Consider the following 17535-nt stretch of genomic DNA (forward strand, 5'->3'; position numbering starts at 1 on the left):
CACATTGGTTTAGAATAATTTTTTCTAACTTATTTATTCACTTTTCTCTCTATCAGATTGTGTATTCCTTGAGGGCAAGTGAGCTTCACTGTTGACCTAAAGCATTTTTTTCAATCATCTTTTCCTATTCCTATAACTTTGATTTTGGCAATGACTTCAACCTTAGTACCTTAGCAATGACTCCAACCTTAGCACCTTGCTTGAGGCACTGTATGTTACAAAATGGTTTATCTTATCAATGATGCTTTATTATGTTACTGCTGCCGTAACCATTACCTTTGTCGTCTATCCATCTTGATGGCCTGGAAGAGAGGTAGCAAAGATCAGACATGCTCCATTGGCTTTGGTTTTCACAGCAGGTGGGACATGACTGTGGTCATGTGGGTGAGATGTCAAGGTGAGTCGGGAAGTACTCTACGGCACAACGTTTGGACTGGAAGTTAGGATGTTCAAAAGGGGGTGGTCCTTAGATTCACATTTATGCAGGCATTGTGACATTCTGAAGACTTATTTGCTCAAGTTCAAGCTGGAAAGATATGAGCACATAGGTTAAGTCTCCAAGGAGGAAGAGTGGGCAGTTTTAGATTTAGACCAGTCGGTATCTACTTTTCCTTCTTGAGACTGGAACGATTGTAAATTCTCTTCTGGGAGAAGAGAATTGCATTTGACTTGACACTGAGGAAAGTGTGACGGTAAGGATAATTTAACTAAGAATAGTCTTTCAAAACAGTTGAAATTTTGGAGAGAAAGAACTGGTATGGAATGATGGAGAATCAAAAATTTAAAGCTATATATGCTTGTATACACTTTGCTTTGAGAATTAAGGCAAACGGTAAAGTGAGCTCAAGAAATGGCTCTAATTGGTTTAGTGTATTGGAATATATAAATGTCTTGAAATATGAGTCACTAATTAAGATTTAGGGATACTTTATTTTGGTGCTGGCTCAAGATGAATTTTTAGTTTAAGTTTTTCTCCATGGTATTCATTTTATATTGAAGTTAGATATTTGGTTGAGATTCCAACAAGTAAATTGTAGGATTTCTTTCTCTGGGCTATTTTGAGTTCTCTCCTCTTTATGTACACAGGTCTGGTTTTTGGTTTAAGTGACTTTGGTTAATGGAAATTAACACCTAACACCTGATTTAGATCTTGAGCTTTGCCCAATATTATCCCCAAGTGCTAGAGTTTAAAAATATTTTCGGGTGGTGAGTGAGTGTGTGTGTATGGCAGTGGTCAGAAAAAAGGAGCCAATGAGGGTTTTAGGAGTTGCTTCTTGTCTTAGCCCAGAGGGTGATGGTTGGTGTCATTAGGAGCAGAGGGTTTTTTTAGATGGGGAGGAATAAACATTTTTAGGATGAATGGCAGCTGTGGTGTGGAAGCCAGTGATTGACTCTTGAAGCCCACCATTTTAGGCCTGCCTGAACCTCTTTCCCCATGAGATTACAAATGGTGCAATTAAGCAGGGAGGATGTTGAGGAAGGACCTTTTGGTTTGCTATCCTGGTGATTTTCCCTGGGGTTTCTGCTAGCTTTCTGGCAGGTATGTTCTGCTTTGTGGAAGAGGAAAGCCCTGTGTTCTCCTTCCAAGGGCAATGTGTCTGCTTTTTTGATTGAGATCTAATTAAACTCTGGACTACTATGTTTTCATAAGCAGTGAGTTGTACCCGTAGGCAATAGAAAAACAGGTAACAAAAGACAGATATACAGAGAGTGGTTTTCTAGAAGTTGAGTGAAGTGTTGTTTGAGGATTTGAGTGATTTTTTTTCTCTCCACAGTGGAAGTGAAATCAAGTGAATGCCATTTTGTTGCCAGGAGCAACTGGGTCTGCTTGGTCCCTTAGCCAGGCAAATACAACAAGCTGCTTTGACTTCATTTTGTTTGGGTCTTTTAAACAGAGAAAGATTGGAAGCATCAGAGTGTTTCAGATTAAAAGGCTAAAGATACAGAAGTTCTATAACTGATATAAGAACAAGGAGTCATTTCTTTTTTTAAAAAATTTATTTACTTTTATTTGTTGCAGTGCATGGGCCTCTCATTGCAGTGGCTTCTCTTGTTGCAGAGCACGGGCTCTAGAGCGCAGGCTCAGCAGTTGTGGTGCATGGGCTTAGCTGCTCCGTGGCATGTGGCATCCTCCCAGACCAGGACTCAAACCCGTGTCCCCTGCACTGGCAGGCGGATTCGTAACCACTGCGCCACCAGGGAAGCCCAAGGAGTCATTTCTTATCCCACTCTGCTCATCTCAAAATCTTTCAACTATTCCCCATTGCCTCCGTATCACATCCCAATGGGCTGTGCTGAGATATATTGGTCCATTCAGCCTTTGGGGCAGCAGGAACCTGTTAACTGGTCATAGAGGTGGATTTGGCCTAGAGCTGCACAATTCAGAAATTTTCATGTTATCTCCAAGATAGGTAGTATGTTTCACGTGTGTGTTCAAAGTATTTATTAGGTAAAAGTAAACATTTAAAAGCAACCACAGTTTTGGTAACTCTGTTTTGGAATTTTCTTCCTTTTTTTCATATACCAGAAGCCTTAAAAAACAAACAAACAACAACAATATAAACAGGACCAGGCTCCTAACCTCTGAGAAACCTCAAGTACCTGCTTCACAGGCTTTCACAATATAGTGAAATTTCACAGGCTAATGGAGAAGGCAGACTTCCAGTAACTAATCACACAAAGAATTCATTGAAGTAAGAACTGGGTGCTTTGAGAAGGTGTAAGAGCGGTCCTCTCCTATCTGGGCCATCAGGGAGGATTTCCCCACGCAGATAAAACTGAAGAGGCTAGGGGAAGTCAGCCAAGTTTGGGGCAGGAGAGGGTTGACATAAGGAAGCAGAGGCAGTAAGTATCAATAACCAATTAGTTTTCAGGGACATAGGTGGACTTTAGGATGACTTTCACATTTTGGGTTTGGGCAAGTGAGTGAATGGTGGTAACTGGAGGAAAAATTATTTTCTGGTAATGGATGGGTAGATGATTAGTTCAATGGAGGTGTTGTATAAATATGTGATCTTGTATTATAAGAAGGGCTTAGTTACTCTTGTTAAGTTAGAACTTCACAGTGTATAAGGCACTATATAGGTCCAGTGGGGAAATAGAAGAATAGATTTATGGTTCCTGCTTTCAAGGAGCTTATTCTTTTTTTTTTTTTTTTTTTGCGGTATGCGGGCTCTCACTGTTGTGGCCTCTCCCATTGTGGAGCACAGGCTCCGGACGCGCAGGGCTCAGTGGCCATAGCTCATGGGCCCAGCCGCTCCGCGGCACGTGGGATCCTCCTGGACCGGGGCACGAACCCGTGTCCCCTGCATCGGCAGGCAGAGTCTCAACCACTGTGCCACCAGGGAAGCCCAAGGAGCTTATTCTTTAATTGCAGTCAAGGAGTTAAATAACCCCTGAAGATTCTAGTAACACTCTAAGACAACAGCAGGAGAAATGTTATAGGCAGTACACAAATGATTGCTAAGTGAATTGTATAGGTGCTTCTTGCTTTTCTGCAATTGGTATCCAAGTAGAATTGCTCATCTGGTTTTACCCTTGTTTTACTTTCATAGTTTGAGATGGGTTGAGGATAGCATGAGCTTGTTTAATAATACTGTGGGTTATTTGCTTTGGAATAACTCATTTTAATTTTAAATTTGTCTCATTTTACAGAAGAGGAAACTAAGGCATGAGAGGTTAAATAACTTTCCCAAAGTCATGTAGCTGGTAAATGGTAAAGTTGGGATTCAGATCTAGTCAACCTGAATCCAAAGTCCCCTCTCCTCAGTTTTTAAAAAATCCTATTCTTTTTATTTTTGATTTTTACTAAATATATCCCCTATCTCCTAATTTTAGACATATATATTGTTTCTAATTTGGTGCCTGTATTTCTGGTTAGACCTTTAGGATAAAGTCCTGGAAGTGGATTTCCTGTACCAAGGAATGCAAAATTTTTAAGGTTCCTTAGAACATATCAAATTCTTTTCCAGAAAAGTTCAAAAAATTTACAGTCGAGATGTACTTTTCAATCCCATGTAGAAGCATTTTTCAGTTTCACATGGTTGTCTAAGCCAAGACAAATAAGAGGACTCAGTAACACTGTGATAAAGATGGTGGTTAGGATAATGAATCACAGAATCTGTTAGAGCAGGAAGGAACTCCAGGTGTCATCTAGGCCACCTCTTTCTTTATTAATTAAGAGCCAAGGCTCAGAGAGCTTAAGGGACATAGTCCAAACCATACGTCTAACAGAGTCAGAGTTAGGATAAGAAGCTGCTCTTAGCACTGTGTGACACATTGAATCAGAGTCTCTTGATGGTATGCATGATTCAGGGGTGTGCTGAAGTGTCCATCTGGGGTCTCAATTGGAGATTTAACAGACTTTTAGTGTTGGAGTCAGCTTCATAGTTCCCCCTTGAAACTTCACAGTTGTGTCAGAGGGATGTGGAAGTAACTCAGAGGGATCTGCCCCGAACTGAGAGGTCCAGTACCCACCCAAGGAGATAAAGAACTCTTCTGGGCCAGGGGGAACCCTGAAATCCCCTTTCATGAGTTCTCCTGCAGCTGGCCTACTCTGATCCACAGGGATGATTCTGAACTCTCTTTTCGTTATTCTGTAGATGGTACAATATGTTTGAAGAAAGGGCTGCTCACATAATTCAAAACTCATATAATTCAAAACTGGTTTTCTATAGCACTGACCAAAAAAGAAGGAGGATATTTCTGTTTTTTATTGCTCGATCATGTAGCAATAGTGTAAACAGAATTTACAAATTGATTTGGCTTGGTATCCCTCTGGATAGGCTGGGTTAAGCTGTTAAACCTCAACATTTTAATGACTTAACACAATAAAGGGTTGCTTCTTGCAAAAATCTGATGCAGGCTGGTTGACTGTCTCCTATGTTGCCGATATGCCATGCCAGGGTTGCCAAAGCATGGGAAAAGAGAGTTAAAGGAGCCATATAGTCTCTTAACTGACTCAGCCTGGAAGTGACAAATGCCACAGTCCATTGGCCAGAACTCGAAACGTGGTTCTGACTCAAATGGAGAAGGGGCTGGGAAAAGTGCGTGGAAGAGTACACAGATACTTGATGAGCCCTAATGGTCTCTTCCACACACTTGATGCTTGATACTTTGAAATTACCTGCTTAAAATTTTTTGTAGGCAATTTCATATCATTTCAAGTTTTAAGCATAAAGGTAAAACTTTCCTGTTACTTTCTTTCAAATATGCTTAAAGTGTAAGTGTTGGTTGAGTACACACTATCATTTTTAATAGATCTTTTGAGCTCCCTGTTAAAAACAATGAAACTTTTCAAAAATAGTTGTGAGATTTAGGTAAGTCATTTCACTTCTCTAAACCTGAATCCCAATTGAAAATGTGACTTAGCCCCTCATTCATGGGTATGCTGTGAAAATTAGATTAGAGATCACATGTAAAACACTTGACACAGTGCCTAGAACAAGGTAAGTGTTCAACAAATGTGGATTTTTCCTCTTTTTGGTATTGTTGATATTTAATGGATCTACCACTGTTGACAGTAATACTGGATCCTCTGACTCAGAGGTGTATCCATCATCATCAGAAGATAGTGTACTTTACAGGAATAAGCGATGTTTTGGCCAAATTCTGGAAATGAAATGTCTTCATCTTCTATATGTTCTTATTTTGATAGTCATGGGGGATTTCAAAGGCCATGCTCTCCCTGGAACCTTCTTCTTTATCTTGGGGATTTGGTGGACAACAAAGTGCATTCTGAAATATGCCTTCAAAAAGCACAAGCGGACTTCCTACCTTGATTCCAAAGTATTATTCCATCGAGTAGAAATTTTGGAGGGAATCATAATAGCTGGAATGGCTTTAACTGGTGAGTGACCCTTTTCTGTGTTCTGTCTGCTTTTTGGGGTATTTTCACATGCAAAGAGAAGATTCAATATCAAAACAAGAAATTGCTAAAATAAAATTTTTATTCAAAAATACCGAAATACATATTCTAATTGTAATTTCTATCTGATATAATTTACTAGAAGATGATACTTCATGTTTATACAAAGGGCTATTCCTTAATGAGTTAGTCATAGCTGTTAACTTGCCTGCCCATTCAAGGTGAATTTCCTTTATAGAATTAGTTGGAGCCTTTAAAATAATTTTGTATCAATTATTCTGATGCCTGAAAGAGTAAACTCTATCAGAAACCATTTTTCAAAATGACACCAAAATAATCAAATGATTATGGGAAGGCTTCAATAATAAATCATTGCCGATAGGCTGTCCAGACGGTCAGGCTGAAGAAAACTTATCTCCTGCGCTCATCCTCTTTGTGTGATTACTAAATTAGAGAGGGAGGTTGGGCCAGATGATTGTAAGGCCTTTCCATTGGCTCCATGATTCTGTAAAAATGTTCTGTGTTTTTAAAGTTTTAAAGAGAGGGATTTCGTTGCCAAATTCTATAGATTAATAAATAAAGCAGCATCTTCAAGAAAGCTTAAATGTGTAACTGACTAGACTCTATGCTGTATCTGTCTGTGCTTTCTCGGTTATCCTTAATTGGGGAGAAGCTGAACTCTAGCATTTTAATCCTGAACCAAGCACAGCTCCCTACCCAAAGACATAGTGTATAAGAAGGAAGTAATCAGATGCCATAGAACTAATCTCACAAATCTAAATCCAAAATTACTCAGGATTTATCCAGTCATTAAATTAAAATAGGAACTAAGACCATCAGTGGAACTGATCGGGGAACTCTGTGGAACTAAGATCATTAGCTTTGAAGATCTGAAATAGCTGTTTGACTAAATTGGCCATCTTTGACTAAAAGTGATTATCCAAACCAGTATTTGAAGCTCTAAAACCAGCCTAAAGAACCAGTGCTCAGCTGTTAGGGAACAGCCCCAAAACATGAATCAATGTCATAAAAGGACACTATATTGGACTAAGCAGTAGGCTGATCCTTCTGCATCTTCCTGCTTTCTCAATAAAGTTATGGAAAGATTGCTTAAAGTGTGCTATGTCCCTCCGTAGGCATGCTTGGAGAACAGTTTATTCCTGGAGGACCGCACCTGACCTTATATGACTACAAAGAGGGCCAGTGGGTCCAACTCCTGGGCTGGCATCATTTTACCATGTACTTCTTCTTTGGGCTGCTGGGTGTGACAAACATCTTATGTTCCACCATCAGGTCGCTTCCTGCCTCCTTTACCAAGTTAATGTTAGCAAATGCCTTATTTGTGGAGGGTAAGTATGAGTATTTTCATATACCTTTCACTATTATTGGACATTTGTCTAGCCCTTTACAATAATACTCCTTTAGTGTCCTGGTGCAGCCTTGACCCACAGGGCCATCTGTTTGGGCCATGGTGAGCTATTGAGATGTCCTAGACAGTATGCCCAAGTTTTTCCTTCCCTACTGACTCATTTAGTATAGCTGGACAAGCGCAATCATTCAATGTGTTTTATTCATATTTCACATCTGTCTTAAAGAACCACCTACCATGGTTATTTATCTCTGGTTTATCCTGGAGATTATCATTATTTCCATCTTTAACATGTGAAACTGAGCTCAGAGTAGTGAAGCATATATATCCTCAAACGAAGAGACCACTCACAGCAGAGTAGCTTCCATACCTACAAACTAGCCTTTTTAATATTGATATAGTAAAACTCCACCATTACATGATAAGCAGGGTCCAAAAAATTCAGTCACAGAAAAATGAGGTCCTAACATTTTTTTGTTCAGTTGGCCTCCCTGTTACTGTATAAGGAAACACTGAAAACAAGTATTTAATGATTTGTTTTCATTTATTTCATATGTAAAGGATAGATTGATCATAGAACTGAAAAAGCCCCCAGTTATCAGGAGGCAGTCATTTCCTAACGTCCACCTTGCCTCCCACGTCTAAAGGTAAGAGCTTTTGCCAAACGCTCTTTGAAAACAAGAGCTAGATAAAAGTTGGGCACCAACAACTAAGCATGATTCTCATTATCTCAGGATGTTACCATATTTTGAATGAACATCCTTTCCTCCTCATCCAAATGAAAAGAATGAAGCTGAAGCTGGAATCTGTCCATGGGATTAAAAAATGTAGCTAGCTACTACTTCTTGGAAGCTTCCAGAGAATCTTGTCATACCCATCAAAGTGCACTTTTATGATTTGTGTGTATATCTGCTGCCTCCAGTGGACTGAATTCCTTAAGGCGAGGCTTTGTCTCATTCCTCTGCCTATTCACCCTAACTCCTGCTGCCCTACCCATATCATGCTTATTATTCATCCTTTTGCATAAGAGGTACTTTGAAATATAGTTGGTTGAAAATGTCATAACATATTGGAGGAGAGAATAAAGGTTGGGGAAGGGAAAAGGAGATTTCAAAGATTCCATCCTAAAGAGGTAGCGGTGACTCCAAAAATGGTAGAGGTTTCCATTATTGTGGGAAGCAGTGGGCACCTGATATTTCGGACAGAGAAATGTGTGTGTTTGTAAAGTTTTGTGTCGAGAGAGAGAGAGAGAGAGAGAGAGAGAGAGAGAGAGAGAGAGAGAGAAACAGTAGGTAATTTCATTGAAAAAGACAAACTATTTTTTCTCCCTGTATCAGGTTTTGTCTTCTACAATCACACTCATGGTCGGGAGATGCTGGACATGTTTGTGCACAAGCTTCTGGTCTTGGTCATCTTTTTGACAGGCCTGATTGCCTTCTTGGAGCTGTTCATACTGACCAATATAACTGTGGAACTTCTGCGGATAAGCTTTTTCCTACTTCAGGGAAGCTGGTTCTGGCAGGTGAGTTGGGCCTCCAATTAATGTACCTGGTATCTCCACTGATAACCTTCTGTCTTTGATTGGTGGGTGTTTTGCTCTAGAACCCAGAGACTTCCTTCTGATGTGCTGCTGGTAGTGAGAATGTGGACCTTTGAGAGGTGATGTTTCTTTGAGTGGCCTGGTGGCCCTGGTGGGAGCGGTGATAGAGCAGCAGGGAAGGAGGTTGGGTGTGTACATTTTCATCACACACCTGAGTATCCATTTTGTAGGAACTCTGAGCCAGTGATTTTAGCTGGAAGCAGTTTCTGATGCTAAAGCAGCTTAAAGCCTAATGGGTAATAAGCTCAAGAAACATATGGAAGGCAGGAAAGGGAGGAAATTATTATGTACTGAGAAACAATTATGTGCCGGCCACTGTATGGGACTTTTACATGCACATTGTTTCATTTTGTCCTCATGATGACTTGGACGTTAGGTATTATCATCCCCAATTTACTGACAAAGAAGACTCAGAGAGACCAAGTTACTTTCCCAGGATCACACAGTAATGGAGCTAGCACCTAAATGTGGGTCTGTCTGACTCCAAATCCCAGGCACTTTCCATTTTACTGTTGACTCCCTGACGTTGGAGTGTTGAAAACATGTATTCCAATCAGTGAACATATACTTTATAGAGACTGATAAATCATAATCCAACATACATATATAGATGTAAAGAAAGTCTGGGATGAAAGGTGAATGTGGTTTAATCAGGGAAGATTTGTTAGAGATTTTTAGTCACTAAAGTGCAGCGATTTGGGATGAGGAGGTTATTCCAAGGATTTGCATTTCAGCGAGGAGTGGTAAGAAAGCACTGGTAGGCAAGAGGAAGAGAAACATCATGGTCAAAGCATCATGGCTAGGAAAGATGTGATATTTAAGCTTATGGGGGACTAGAAAGGCTGTTGGAACAGAGGCTAGTAAAGAGAGGACTAGATTCAGGGCTTATTTTTATTTAATTTAATTAATTAATTTATTTTTGGCTGTGTTGGGTCTTCGTTTCTGTGCGAGGGCTTTTTCTAGTTGTGGCTAGCGGGGGCCACTCTTCATCGCAGTGCACGGGCCTCTCACTGTCACGGCCTCTCTTGTTGCGGAGCACAGGCTCCAGACACGCAGGCTCAGTAGTTGTGGCTCACGGGCCTAATTGCTCTGCAGCATGTGGGATCTTCCCAGACCAGGGCTCGAACCCGTATCCCCTGTATTGGCAGGCAGATTCTCAACCACTGCGCCACCAGGGAAGCCCAGGGCTTATTTTGAAGGAAAAATGGTATAGAAAAAATAAATACCTTATCATGTGATAAAATTGATAATCGGTGAATTTAACCAGTTGGTATACAGAAGTTGTTCTGTGAGATTATTTATCATCTGCTGGGAAGCGAAATAGAATGGCATGTAAAACATGATTATGTATTCTATATCTCTTGATTGGAATGTTTTGCTATGTACATGTATTGCCAATTCAAAACTAAAAATAAATTAAAAAAATTTAAAAGTGATAACTTCCGGTCAAGATGACACAGTGAGTTTATGCTTCAGTGTATCTCCTCTGCTTCAAACATATAACAGTGACACATAAACTATCAAAAATACCTATAAAATAAAAAAGAAATCAAAAGAAGAGAAAAGTAAATGAAAGTAAGAGACTAAAAAATACGTAGTTGTAATTAAACAACACAAACAAAAATAGGGCAAGCCACCTGTGGTCCAGACAAAGAATAGAAATGCAGAGCCAGAGTAGAGCTGGGCTGCAGGCCTGAGGGCTCCAGGTCTAGGGTAGACATGGCAGTTGGTTCTTTGGCTCCAGGGGCGCTAAAAGGAAATTGAAGGGTTCCTCTTGATGTGGGGATAAAACCAGGTTCTTGGAACTCCTTTTAGTTATATGTTTACATATTCTCTACTCCTAATTGCTTTTCATCCATTTGATCTTTCACTTTCTGATAGAGGTCTGTTAAAATTTTATCTTATAGTTATGGATTTGTTAATTTCTCCTTATTTTCAATTTTTTCTTTAATGTCATGAGGCTGTATTCTGCTTCTCCCCTTCTAGTTTTTTGAGTTGAATGTTCACTTATTTTCAGTTTTTCTTGTTTTTAAATAAATACACCTAAGGCTATAGAATTTCTTCTATACACTACTGTAGCTACCTCCTGTGAGATTTGGTGTGTGGTAGCTTTCACTCTTGGGCAACTTGTTTTTTTTTTAACATCTTTATTGGAGTATAATTGCTTTACAATGGTGTGTTAGTTTCTGCTTTATAACAAAGTGAATCAGTTATACATATACATATGTTCCCATATCTCTTCCCTATTGCGTCTCCCTCTCTCCCACCCTCCCTATCCCACCCCTCTAGGTGGTCACAAACCACAGAGCTGATCTCCCTGTGCTATGCGGCTGCTTCCCACTAGCTATCTATTTTACGTTTGGTAGTGTATATGTGTTCATGCCACTCTCTCATTTGTCACAGCTTACCCTTCCCCCTCCCAATATCCTCAAGTCCATTCTCTAGTAGGTCTGTGTCTTTATTCTCTTGGGCAATTTTGAATGTTGCATTTTCTATGTGCTTTCCTTTTTAATTTATGAGTAATTTAGGAGTACACTTTTCAGTTTCCAAAAATATTTTTTCTTTTTATTATTTATTTTCAATTCAGTTGCTTTGTATGTGTTCTCTTTGAAATGTGTTGGGACTTCCTTTGGGACATAGCCCAATGTCAGTGGTAGTAAATGTTCCATGTATCTGAAAAGAAAGTATATTCTGTCTTTGCTGTGTTGAAGATTCTACATATATTTACTAAATTAAGTTTCTTAAAGAGCTAAATATTCAAATAAAGAAGTTAGAAAGTAAGAAAAAAGGGGAGGGCTTCCCCGGTGGTGCAGTGGTTAAGAAGCTGCCTGCCAATATAGGGGACACGGATTTGAACCCTGATCCGGGAAGATCCCACATGCCACGGAACAACTAAGCCCGTGCGCCACAACTACTGAGCCTGCGCTCTAGAGCCCATGAGCCACATCTACTGAAGCCCACACACCTAGAGCCCGAGCTCTGCAATAAGAGAAGCCACTGCAATGAGAAGCCCGCGTGCCACAACTAGAGAAAGCCACGCGCAGCAACAAAGACCCAATGCAGCCAAGAATAACTAAAAAATAAACTTATATAAAAAAAAAAGTAAAAAGGGGAAACCCAAAGAGAGTTGAAGAAAGGAATAATAAAGGTAAGAGCAGAGTTAATGAAACTAATTTGATTAATTAATGATTAATTAAATATCTTAGGGAGGTAGCTGTGGGGTGTCACAACTGAGAATAGGTTGGCTTAATTTTGTCCCTTTTGGCAGATAAATAATCTTTTCGCATTTCCCCAGGAGCTTTTCTAAGGAAGAGATATGAGGTTAAAGTCTTGGGGCATAAATCTGAGATTATTTAAAAAATTTTCCAGCCATCATTATGTCTAGACTAGTATCTTTCTTTACCTGGCAGCCAGACTAAGTAACGTTTGGGACTTAAAGGAAAATGAACATTTCGTAGCAATGCAAACACACACACTGGCAGGAAATGAAGCTTTAGCCATAGTACATCTCCTCCCCCGCCCCCTCCCTGTTAGATTCCTCTGAAACAAAAATGTTTCAGGGACTTAGGTGAATTTATTATGCTTCCATGTTTTGTTGCTATGAATGTTTATGCCCCAAACTCTATCTCAAGCTAATACTATTACATTGTGATTTCCTTTTCACCATATTTTTTTCTCTCACTACTTCTCCATACATGGTTAATATTAAGCACAATACTAGCACTTAAACAATATATAGACAGATAAGAGAAAAGGTACACCTAGATTCTTGGAACCGTAAGTATGGTGAACTGAATGAGGCAAATGCTCACAGTGGCCATTTTTAAAATAACTCATCTATAAATAATTAGGTAGTAGACAAACCTGGAGGGAATTCTCCTCCCAACCTATTAAAAATAGTCTCTTTCCTAAACCACATTACAGCCAAATATATTTTCTCAAAAACCTAACCATGATGCAATTTAAAAAAGAAAAAAAAATCCCTTGGGTCCATTTATTCCATGAATCGTGTTTTCTGAGTCTGTGTGTGGGACAATATTTCTAAAGCTCACTTTAGAAAGCTCGCTTTGTCATTCTCAAATTCCCACCCTTCATGGTCAGAGCCATGGCTCAGAGAGAATCAGGAAATGAGGAAGACACACCTGCTGCCTTTGCTTCTCAAGATGTTGGACAATTGCTTCAGCTGTACCTCCCAGCTCCACTAATTGCACCAGCAACTCCCATGATCCCCAGATCTCTAAGCCCAAACTAAAACCCAGCCTTGTCTTACCTTTAAGAATGATAAAAGTTCATTTGAAAATGACAAAAAGACCCAACTAAGCAGCAGTGGTCTGAGGTCTGATATGGTAGATCAAGCACTTGCTTAGGCTTATGGTGTTGAAATAAGTGACTGGAAAATAAGAAAGAAAACACTAGGAAAGTCGAAGTAACATATAGGTAATGGGCCCTGGCTGGATGCCTATTAGAGAAGATAATTATTTACATTTTAAATGTGATACTAATGAAGCTTAAACTAGTCTAAAACAGATGTTCAGGAGTGACATACAAGATACAGCAAGAAAAAAATTCTTTTTCAGACCTTTTTTTTCTTGGAATTTTATATTAGGAAGGAAATTAGGACAGCAGATGAAAGAATAGTGACTAACTTTTACATTTAAAGGAAGATTTAATGGGTTGTGGCATTATCTGGCCACAACTTTCCTAATTTACTTGGGTTTAGCCTGAAGTGACTTTCCAAACGTTTCTATGGCTTTCAGTATAATCACATCTGTTAACTCTGTTCACAGGCTTCACAGTGGCCTTCAGTCAAATATTTAGCGTTCAGTATATTAGTCTATGAGGATCCCAGTGAGATTAGCAGTAGAGGGTGCTCAAAGTTTCTCTTTTCCTGGTGTAAAACAGTAAATGCTTTGGTAAAATTGATGATGACTGAGAGATTTCATTTTGGAAGCTCCAAAAAAGGGTTGTGACTATGGCATGGAGGGAGAAGTCTGTGAGCTTCCAGGCCAAGCAGACCTGGGTCTGAATTCTGGATCTACCATATTAATCACATGACCATAGACTAGCTATTCTGTGAGCTTAAGATTCCTCAAATAAAAAATAGAAATGATGTCTCATGAGACTGTTGCTTGAATGAAATATTCCAACCTGAAAATACCTCATGCCTTGAGGAGATATTGTTAATTCCATAGGAAGAGCGTTGAGAAAGCTTCCAGAAGAAGGTAAACTTGAGTTGGGGTTTGAAAGATGGTTGAGAGTCACCAGTGTGTCCAGGCTTGAGCTTTAGGACAGTTGATACTCTTCTGCTTATTTCAGGCTTAGCTCCTTCCTGTATTAGTGTCCTAGGGCGGCAGTCACAAATTCCCACAAGCAGGAAGACTTAAAACAATGGAAATTTATGCTTCACTGTTCTGGGAGATGGAACTAAGAATCAAGGTGGCAGCAGGTTGATTCTGTCTTGGGGGCCCAAAGGGAGAATTTGTCCCATGCTACCCTCCTAGTCAGTTGCCAGCAATCCTTGACTTGGCAGCATGACTCCAATCTCTGCCTGCATAGTCACACCTGTGTGTTTCTGTGCGCCTGTGTCTTCATATGGACTTCTTGTAAGGACACCCATCATTAGATGCAGGGCCAGTTCTGATCCAATATGACCTCATCTCATCTGGATGACATCTACAAATAACTTATTTCCAAATGAGGTCACATTCACAGGTATCTGGGGTTAGGGTTTCAACATGCCCTTTTAGAGGGCACCATTTAGCCCACAACAACTGCTAAGTCTTCCCTCTTGGAGCTGGAGCAAATCACTCCCCAATCAGGGGTAGATGGGTGGTGTGGACGGCATTGAAGGAAGATAGGTGACACTGATAGGTGGGAACTGGAGAGCTAGTCCATTGTGCATTAAACTCAACCTTCCTAAAAGGCCCTTTCTTGACCCAGAATTTCTCTGTCATTCTCCCTGAATTGATGAGAGAGGAGGACATGAGAGGCAGATTCTCATGGTCCTGGCACCCTAGCTAAAATGGCTGGGCCCCCTGAACTGAGAATTGACTACATGACTTCTTGTAGGAAACTTGTCAGTTTCCTTCTTGTCATTTCCAAACAGTGAGCACAGAGGAGCCAGCAAGTCTCGCTTTCTTACAGGGCCTTCAGAGACCTGGGCTCTGGTCACTGTGGTCTCCACAGTGAGCTTTCCTAACAGTATATAAAGGGGTATTGCAAAACACGGATATGTCCAAACAGCAGGCAAACTAGCTGGGTGGCATTTTTCTCCTGGAGTTTCTGGATGCTGTAGGTTCAGATCTCTAATCTGATGACTGATCTATCTTTTGCCAGTGGTGTTAACTCCTCATTCCTTTAGAACGTTACCATGTCCTAATGCAGAATCCCCAGCCCTTGGCGGGTGAGACACAGCAGCAATGACGCAAATACTTTTGTAACTGTTTGGAGATGGAAGGGCAGGCTCGTGCGTTACTTAGTTTTCTTATCTCTAAAATAGAGACAACAAAGGGATTCTGTCTCCTGGGATGTAGAGGAGGGCAGGAAGGAGTTATTACACAGTACCTTGCTAATTTCAACTCATGATATTTTGGAAAACTTTATGAATGTGACATTGGTTAATAAATAAAATGCATAGCACCAGAGTAAAAATAAAGACCTCTGGATTGCTCCTCTTGGTCAGGCAACTACCAACCTGAATGATAAATCGATGGAGAGCACATGTTGTGGCTCATGCTTTGGAAAAAAAAATAGAAATATTTCTATTTTTAGAAATAAGCTGAGACTGCAGACTTTTGTGTGAAGTTCCCTAATTTTTTAAATGTTGAAAACTAATTCAAATTATTTTAAAAAGTGTGCAGGCCAGGCAAAGAATGTCTGTGATGCAGATGTGGACCAGGGTCTGCCAGTCTCTAATCTGTGTTTTAAGGGTAAGACAGTACCATGTCTTCATGGGACCAACTACCATCTCAGTACTGATTGTTCAAACCGTATCAGAACTACTGAGATGACTCACATGGACCCTGTTGTCCAGGCCACTGTCCTTCATACTGCTCCACGAAAGGCTAAATGATGAAAGAGAGTGTGGGGTAGAAGAAAGAACACACAGAGTTTTGCAGCCAGACGGTCATGGTTTGGAACCCTGTCTTAGTCATTTGGCCATTTTGAAATGTTGGGGAAGTTACTGAAGTCTCTGAGTTCCAGTTTTACCCTCTGTAATATGGGGATAATGATACCTTCTTCCTGGGGTTGTTGTGAGAATGAGAATTACTGTGAAGTTTATGTGTATGAGTGTGGTTAAAGTGCCTGACACATGGCAGTACATCTACCAAGTGGTACAAATGGCAGTTCTCCTTCCAACTAAAGGGAATCCTTTAAAATGGGAAACAGGAACACGTGATTAAGGCACAAATCTTAGCTTTCCCCGATTTATTCACATTACTTGAAATTTCAAACAGAAATGGTTTCACTCAATATTATAAACTAAATCCTTTTTTTTTCCCCTGTAAGATTTCATTTATTAGATGTATGATCAGGAGCAAATCACTAAACCACCTAATTTTCTCATCTGGTTAAAGAGGATAACAATACATTAACTTGGGATAATAGCACATTATTGGGGACTTCCCTGGTGGCACAGTGGTTAAGAATCCACCTGCCAATGCAGGGGACACGGGTTGGAGCCCTGGTCCGGGATGATCCTACATGCCACGGAGCAACTAAGCCCCTGCGCCACAACTACTGAGCCTGCGCGCTAGAGCCCACGAGCCACAACTACTGAAACCTGCGCGCCTAGAGCCCGTGCTCCACAACGATAGAAGGCACCGCAGTGAGAAGCCGGCACACCTCAATGAAGAGTAGCCCCCATTTACCGCAACTAGAGAAAGCCTGCACGCAGCAATGAAGACCCAACGCAGCCTTAAAAAAAAAAAAAAAAAAAAAGACCACATTATTGAAGGGCCATAGTAAGGAAACCTCCTAAGCACTGTAACTGACACATAGTTAGCTAATATGATAGACATTTGTACAATTATCCAAGTAATTATCTTGGTTTTCTATTTCGTTTGGATCTTGAAACCTGACACCTGTTCCTCTATCTATCTACCTATCATCTATGTATCTTAAATTTTTATTGGAGTAAAATTCATATAACATAGAATTAACCTTCCTTCCTTCCTTCCTTCCTTCCCTCCTGCCTCCCTCCCTCCCTTCCTTTTCCAGTTTTATTAAGGAATAATTGATGTACAGCCCAGTATAAATTTACAGTGTACAGCATAATGATTTCACTTACCTAATGAAATGATTACCAAAATAAGTTTAGTGAACATCCATCATCTCATGTGGAAACAAAATTAAAGACAAAGAAAAAAAATTCTTTTTCCTGTGATAAGAAATCTTAGAATTTACTCTAACTTTCATATATAACATACAGCAGTGATAATTCTATTGATCATATTGTACATTATATTACTTATTTATTGTATAACTGGAAGTTTGTACCTTTTGAGTGCCTTTATCCAATATCTCTTCCTCCCACCTTCCACTTCTGGTAACCACAAATCTGATCTCTTTTTCTAAGAATTTGTTTGTTTGTTTTTGAAGTATAATTGAAAAATAAAAATTTTATTTGTTAGTCCCTCATGCACAACATAGTGATTTGATATTTCTATACATTTCAAAATGATCACCACAATACTCTAG

At 39.9% G+C, this 17535-nt stretch overlaps 1 protein-coding gene across 1 annotated transcript in view; it reads left to right on the forward strand.

Moving 5' to 3' along the window:
* TMEM45A (transmembrane protein 45A) overlaps nt 1–17535 on the forward strand; it is a 101314-nt gene that overhangs the window by 58878 nt on the left and 24901 nt on the right. The window contains exons 2-4 of the mRNA XM_082840445.1: nt 5657–5848; nt 7003–7215; nt 8573–8757. Of these exons, the coding sequence (XP_082696571.1) occupies nt 5659–5848; nt 7003–7215; nt 8573–8757 (588 nt within the window). The 5' untranslated portion in view covers nt 5657–5658. The remainder of the gene's footprint in view (nt 1–5656; nt 5849–7002; nt 7216–8572; nt 8758–17535) is intronic.

This window comes from Leucopleurus acutus (assembly GCF_964270905.1).
Source record: "Leucopleurus acutus genome assembly, chromosome: 5".
NCBI lineage: Eukaryota > Metazoa > Chordata > Mammalia > Artiodactyla > Delphinidae > Leucopleurus > Leucopleurus acutus.